Genomic DNA, 7495 nt, shown 5'->3' with positions numbered 1-7495 from the left:
TTTTAATGCATGAGTTTGGCCCTTCAGGCCCTTGCTTAACTTAAAATTGTGTCATGCCCACCCGCTTACTAGGCATCCCATCTATATTGCTTTCCCTCATCTTTCCCAATCATGAGACCTTGACCGCTCCAACAGGATGCCTGTTGTAACACGTACTGGTGCCTCTACTCAGCAGCAAGAAGCCGGAGCAGGAGCCAGTCAGGACCAAACCCAAGGACAAGCTCCACCACCGCCACCACCTCCAAACATGGACATGGCTCAGCTTCTCCAAGCCTTCTGAGAGGAACGCCAAGCCAACACTGCAGCCCTCCAGATGATTGCCCAGGCTGTCAACCGCCAGCCGGCGGGGAACGGCAATGGACGTTCCACCTTGGCAGAGTTCAAGAAGCATGCACCACCCACCTTCGTCGAGACTGCTGAACTCCTGGATGCAGACGACTGGGTCCGCACCATTGAGGATCTGTTGGAACTAGTCGGCTGCACTGAAGACCGCGAGAGGGTGGCATATGCTGCCCACTGTCTCGGGGGAACTGCCAGAGCTTGGTGGGATGGATTCAAGGTCATGCATGCTGGGCAAAACACCACTTGGAATGACTTCAAGACAGAATTCCGCAAGGCCCATATTCCTTCTGGAATCATGGCCATCAAGAAGCGTGAGTTCCGAGCCCTGAAGCAAGGAAGTAGCACTGTCAAGGAGTACATGCAGAAGTTCAGTGTTCTGTCAAGATATGCTCCTGAGGATGTCAGCACTGATGCTACCAGAAGAGAGCGCTTCATGGAAGGTCTTAACCAGACTCTGCAGTACTCACTTGTTGTGTGTGACTGCCCAACCTTTCCTGATCTGGTGAACAAGGCACTCATGCTCGAGGACAAGCGACGTGCTTTGGATGATACTCGTAAGCGCAAGATGATCATCAAGGGCAGCTCCAGCAACCAGAAGCCTCGCCCGTGGCACCCAGCCCCGGTCAAGCCAACCTATCAGCAGCCAAGAGCCCCTGCACCCCGCACCAACTATCAGCCTCAGCAGTACGCCAACCCCAGGCCAGCTTACAACAACCCCAATAACAATGCCGGCAAGAGCAGCAACCCCAATCAAGTCACTTGCTTTGGATGTGGTCAGCCAGGACACTACTCCAAGAATTGCTCCAACAAGAAGCCCGACGCCCCGCGCCCCAATGCGCAGAACCCAGTACCAGGCTGCGGAATGCCACCAAGGAACCAAGCTCCCCGCAACCCGCCCAACAATGGCAAGGGTCGTGTGAATCATGTCACTGCAGAAGAAGCCCAAGAAGACCTGGACGCCGTGCTGGGTACGTTCCTTGTTAACTCAGCACCTGCAACTGTCTTGTTTGATTCTGGAGCCACGCATTCATTTGTCACCCAAGAGTTTGCATTAAAAAGTGGCATGACCCCTACACCCCTGAATAACCCTATGGTGGTACAAACCCCCGGAGCTGAGATGAGAGCCAAGATAGGCTGTAAGGGAGTCGGGATCGTCATTAACGGGGTAGATTTCCTAGCAGACCTTATCATCTTAAGATCGCCAGGCTTGGATGTGATCTTAGGAATGGATTGCCTCATCAAGCACCAAGGATTGTTAGATTGTGCCAACCGAACTGTCACTGTGACCAATGACCAAGGAGTCGAAGTTAAATTTGCCTCCAACCCCTCCTCTGCTCAAGCCACCCAAGTCAACTGTCTGACTGAAGTTGGATTGGAGCAAGTGCCGGTAGTATGCGAATACCCCGATGTCTTTCCTGATGAGCTACCGGGAATGCCTCCTGACCGAGACATTGAGTTCATCATCGAGCTCATACCCGGAGCAGGACCCATCTATAATAAGCCTTATAGAATGGGATCGGAAGAGTTAGCAGAGTTGAAGAAGCAACTGGAAGAGCAGTTGAGGAAGGGATTTATCCGCCCTAGTGCCTCCCCTTGGGGATCACCTATTCTGTTTGTGGCAAAGAAGGACGGTACCATCCGCTTGTGCATTGACTATCGCTCCCTCAATGAAGTTACAATCAAGAACAAGTATCCACTTCCCAAGATTGAAGATCTGTTTGATCAACTCAATGGTGCCAAGGTGTTCTCCAAGATCGACCTCAGATCTAGGTACTACCAGCTGAAAATCAGACCCCAAGATATTCCGAAGACGGCATTTGTAACCAGATATGGCCTGTATGAGTGCACAGTCATGTCCTTTGGATTGACCAATGCCCTAGCTTACTTCATGTATCTCATGAATAAGGTCTTCATGGAATATTTGGACAAGTTTGTCGTTGTCTTCATTGATGACATTCTTGTCTTCTCGAAGACGGAAAAAGAGCACGAGCAACACTTGAGGATGGTCCTAGACAAGCTTTGTGAGCACCAACTGTACGCCAAGTTCAGCAAGTGCGAATTTTGGCTGCATGAGGTTGGATTCTTGGGTCATAAGTTGACTGCCGAAGGATTGTCAGTGGATCCCAGCAAGATCCAAGCCGTGACTGAATGGCAAACCCCGAGCAATGTGAAGGAAGTCAGAAGCTTCCTCGGACTCGTGGGATATTACCGCAAGTTTGTTGAAGGATTCTCAAGCATTGCCCGACCCATGACCCAGCTCTTGAAGAAGGACAAGAAGTTTGAATGGACGCCGAAGTGCGAAGAGAGCTTCCAGGAGCTGAAGGAGAGATTGACCACCGCCCCAGTTCTAGCCACACCTGATATTCACAAAGAATTTGTGATATATTGTGATGCATCAAGAGCCGGGCTTGGAGGTGTTCTTATGCAAGAAGGAAGAGTCGTAGCATATCTGTCCAGACAGCTACGTCCTCACGAAGAGAACTACGCTACTCATGACCTCGAGTTGGCAGCTATAGTTCATGCCCTGAAAACATGGCGGCATTACCTGCTAGGGAAGCGGTGTGAGATATACACGGATCACAAAAGTCTGAAGTATATTTTCCCTCAGAAGGAATTGAACATGAGGTAGAGAAGATGGCTAGAATTTATCAAGGATTATGATCTTAGTTTTCAATACCACCCTGGAAAGGCTAATGTGGTAGCAGATGCATTAAGCAGAAAGGCTTGTTCCTTGAATGCTATGCTTAAGGAAAAGCTACCCGCCTTGTATAAGGAACTTGAAAGCTTCGGGTTGGAACTAGTTGCACCAGGATTCTTGGCCAACCTCGAAGTCAAGCCTACCCTGATGGATGATGTTAAGGAAGCTCAGAAGGGACACGAGAGTATTGAAGGCATCAAGAGGAAGATCAAGGCAGGTAAGGCCATAGGATTCTCAAAGGATGAGCAAGGAATTTTGTGGTTCAGGAATCACATTTGCGTACCCAACTAGGCTGAGCTCAAGAACTTGATCTTGCAAGAAGCTCATGGCACCCTGTATTCCATCCATCCTGGAGGGACCAAGATGTATCAAGACTTGAAGGAAAGATTTTGGTGGCACGGGATGAAAAGAGAGATTGCCACCTATGTTGCAAAGTGTGATGTATGCCAAAGGGTCAAGGCTGAATATTAGCGACCTACTAGATTGCTGCAACCACTCAAGGTTCCCAAGTGGAAATGGGATAAAGTCGGAATGGATTTCATCACTGGACTACCTAGGTCAAACAAGGGACATGACTCCATCTGGGTCATAGTCGATCATTTGACCAAAGTAGCCCATTTCATTCCTGTCAAGACTACCTATGATGGCAACCAGCTGGCAACCCTTTACATCAACAGAATTGTAAGCCTTCATGGTGTTCCCAAGGAGATTGTGTCAGATCGAGGGACCCAGTTTACCTCAAGGTTCTGGAAGAAGTTCCAAGAGGCTATGGGAACCAAGTTGTCCTTCAGCACTGCTTTCCACCCACAGACCGGAGGTCAGACAGAACGAGTGAATCAGATACTCGAAGACATGCTCCGAGCCTGTGTCTTAGCATATGGAGCTAAGTGGGAAGATTGCCTCCCTTATGCAGAATTCTCCTATAACAACAGTTATCAGTAAAGCCTTCGTATGGCACCATTTGAGGTGTTATACGGACGGAAGTGCCGAACACCCCTCAATTGGTCAGAAACCGGAGAAGGACGAGTATTTGGGCCCGATATCCTCCGTGAAGCAGAAGAGCAAGTTCAGCTAGTCAGAGAGCGACTGAAGACCGCCAAGTCAAGACAGAAGAGCTATGCTGACACTCGTCGCCGACAAGTAGACCTCCAAGTCAGAGACCATGTATACCTGCGTGTAACTCCTCTTAAGGGAACCAAGCGTTTCCACGTTAAGGGAAAGCTCGCACCAAGATTTATCGGCCCCTTCGAGATCACCGCACGACGCGGAGAAGTGGCTTACCAGTTGGAACTGCCACCTGAACTATCCGATGTGCACAACGTATTCCACGTGTCACAACTCCGGAAGTGCCTCCAAGTTCCAGACAAGCCTGCTCTTTACAAGGACGTCGATCACCAAGCCATTGACCTTCAGCCTAATTTGACCTACCGTGAGAGGCCCATCTACATTTTGGACGAGGCTGAACGACGCACTCGAAGCCGCACCAATAAGTACTTCAAGGTCCAGTGGAGCAACCACACTGAAGCAGAAGCAACCTGGGAACGTGAAGACTACCTTAGATCCGAGTTTCCCGATCTCTTTTAAAGCCTAGTTTAGGAATCTCGAGGACGAGATTCTTGTAAGGGGGGTAGGTCTGTCACACCCTGCATTTTGTAGCATGTCATTAGCATTAATAAAGCATGAAAATTTGGACCAACAAAAACTTTTGCATTATTTGGCCTTTTATTTGGAGTTGGTTTTCTCTCTGTGATTTTCAAGTGCTCTTTAAAGTCAACTACTCCACTTTATATACTCCATCTCCCTGCCCCAAACTTCTGCCCAATGACCATGCCATGTGTATAGTGCAATATAGTATTTTCTTACAAAAATAATTTGGTCAAAAAGTATTTTCAAAAATTAGTTTTCCAAAAACCCCTAAATTGAGGTTTGCACTACAAGTACTTGATTTTGGGTACGAAAAATATTTCAAAGAGCATATTTGAAACCTATTAGATATAGGATTTCCATAAACCACAAAAATATAATTTTAAAAGTTATTTTCCTATTTTATTTAAAAGCTTTTTCTTAAGGCCAGAAATGGTCTTTATAGGGAAAAATTATTTTATTATTCCAAAAAAATTTGACAAAATTCTTGGAAGCTCATTGGACATATATTGTCCATATATGTGAGTTTCAACACCTGGTCATGTTCAAAATATTGGACAAAACCTCCCAAAACCATTTATGCCTATTTCATGGATTTGAAATATTTCTACAGGAACTATTTTCATAAAAATCCAAGGAGAATCCAGCAAGTCACAAATGCATATTGTGATCACCTTGCAAAGCCTCATCTCAATTAAGGTCAGTTTGGTTCACCAAAATGCACCAAAACCCTCTCTTACCAGAATCAAATTTGAACAACTTTGTTCTACCAACTTTCTCTCCTTGACCCCAACTTTTGTGATCATGTTAACATGACCAAATAAGGCCACTACACTAAGTGGTGCATCAAGGAGAAGTGATTTGCTCAACTAGATCTGCAGAAGTTCATTTCTGCTAATTTCTAGGGTTTACAAAAGTTGCATTGGCAACTTTGCCCAAATGAGCTCAAAATTGGTGGAAAGCCCTAATTATATGTGACAATTCACCCTGTGGAGTCTCATGGCAAATGGAAATCATCTACTTGCCCAAACCAGCATCAAACACCTTCTGCCACTTTACCAAAATCCCATTTTTTTGCCTCTTCCACTAATCTCTGTAGGCTCAACTTTCTACCACGACCCCTCCTAGTACCCCTCTAGCACCTGTGTGCTTTCCTGCCCGAGGAAGCAATGATGAAGGGGGGGGACCCCATTTTTCTTCTCTGGACAGTGGATTCCTCCCTCTCTCTCAGCCTCCTTCTCTCCCCTCAGCTTTCCAGAGCATCCAAGGCTCTCCCCAGCTTTTGCCCACGCCTCCTTCAGCTGCCAGACGCAAGTGGACGCGCGCGGACGCGGGAAAGCCGCGGATGCCGGCCAAAGTCGCGCTCTGGAGCGCCTGGCAGGGCACCCGACCGTTAACGCCGCGTCTCCCGGCCACCTCGAGCCTCCCCCGCGCGCCCGTCGATGCCCCTCGACGTCCGCTCCACGCCAGCAGGCCGCCCACTTGCTCCCGCGCCCTCCTCTCTCTCCTGCAGCTCACGCCAGAACGCCACCCCGCTCGGCCAATGCTCGCGCCGCCCCTGTGGCCCGCCCGCAGCTCGTCCCGCTCCTTCTCTCTCTCCCTGGCACCCTAGACCACTCCCACGAACACCCCCGAGCCCTCCATTCCCTCTCTAACGGCCACCCGAGCCAATCCCGCGGGCACCCGTAGGACGCGCCCAAGGTGGACCTCGGCCAGCCCATATAAGGCGACCCCGAGCCTCTCTCTCGTTCCCTGTCGCTCCCCCATACTCCTAGTCAACCTCCCGCACCACCCATTTGTCTCCAGAGCCGCTCGAGCTCGAGATCGAGCTCGAGATCCGCCGCCTCGGCTCGTCGGCGTTCGCACGGTACAGGCCTCCTCCGCCCCCGTTCTCTCTCGATTTGGAACCGCGCGGCATCACTGACCCTTCCCCTGTCTTCCACCATTCTTTCTGCAGCCGGAAACGGCCGGAACCACCGATGGCCGAAGCACCTCTGCCACGTGACCTCGTCGCCGGAAAACCAGGCTGCTCCGGCGACCACCTCCACCACCACCAGAACGGCGACATCCCCCTAAGTCCAACGGTGCCACCTGCTCGACCTGCCGTGCCCTGTAGCGTCGCCGGTGAGCTCGCCGACCCCTCTGGTCGCGAGGTTGGAGATGACAGGCGGGCCCTGCCTATCATCCTCACCTCTCCCTCGCCCCTCTCTCTCTCGCTGACGCTCGAGCCCGCCCGTCAGGTTTGAAAACCTGGCGCGCGCGCGCTGCCTCGCCTGGGCCTTTTCCCCTATGGGCCTGCTGCACTGCAGCTGTTCTGGCCCAGCGGGCATAGTGCCCTTTCTCTTTTTCTTTTTCTGTCCCTTTTCCAAAAATTCCACTGGATTAAATATTAATCCAAATGCAATAATTCCAGTTCCTAAAATCTTGTAAAAATCCCACCTATTTAATGGTGTAGTTTTCATACATTCCCAACCAACTTTTCTGTACTGCTCAAATTCAAATTCAAATTTGAGCAATTAAATCCTTGTTTAAAAATCCATTGCTCTGTCCCTTCAGCTCAAAATCCAAAACTAGGAATTTTCCCCTCCTTAGTTTTCACCCTAGTATTTAACAAAAATGAGTTGACATTTTTCTGAGCATTTTGGTTTTTCTGTTTTATTATTGCCTTATTTTTTCCCGTTGTTTTGTTGCGACGAATAGATCCCGTGTTTGACGAGGTAGTTGGAGAAGAAGAAGGAGAAGGACTTGAAGACTTTGAAGACCAAGCCAACCAAGGCAAGCAGCCCTTTGACCATGTCTATGAAACCCTTT

At 49.3% G+C, this 7495-nt stretch overlaps 1 protein-coding gene across 1 annotated transcript; it reads left to right on the top strand.

Moving 5' to 3' along the window:
- Positions 1–313: 313 nt before the first annotated feature.
- LOC141041197 (uncharacterized) lies at positions 314–6930 on the top strand. Its single transcript, XM_073507315.1, has 5 exons — positions 314–1729; positions 2048–2967; positions 3061–3257; positions 6491–6551; positions 6642–6930. Exons 1-5 carry the CDS (start codon positions 314–316, stop codon positions 6928–6930), a joined length of 2883 nt encoding a protein of 960 aa, XP_073363416.1.
- Positions 6931–7495: the final 565 nt, after the last annotated feature.

Source organism: Aegilops tauschii, chromosome 2 (assembly GCF_002575655.3).
Source record: "Aegilops tauschii subsp. strangulata cultivar AL8/78 chromosome 2, Aet v6.0, whole genome shotgun sequence".
Taxonomy (NCBI): domain Eukaryota; kingdom Viridiplantae; phylum Streptophyta; class Magnoliopsida; order Poales; family Poaceae; genus Aegilops; species Aegilops tauschii.
Note: the sequence above shows the minus strand (reverse complement) of the source record. Positions and strands in the feature narration are given on the sequence as shown.

Excerpts from the sequence above, each read along its gene's own strand:
- LOC141041197 (XM_073507315.1), top strand. The coding sequence starts at position 314 with ATGATTGCCCAGGCTGTCAACCGCCAGCCGGCGGGGAACGGCAATGGA. Across the intron at positions 1,730-2,047 it reads TTGGATTGGAGCAAGTGCCG|ATTGAAGATCTGTTTGATCA; the intron begins GTAGTATGCGAA and ends CCACTTCCCAAG. Across the intron at positions 2,968-3,060 it reads CAGAAGGAATTGAACATGAG|AAAGGCTTGTTCCTTGAATG; the intron begins GTAGAGAAGATG and ends TGCATTAAGCAG.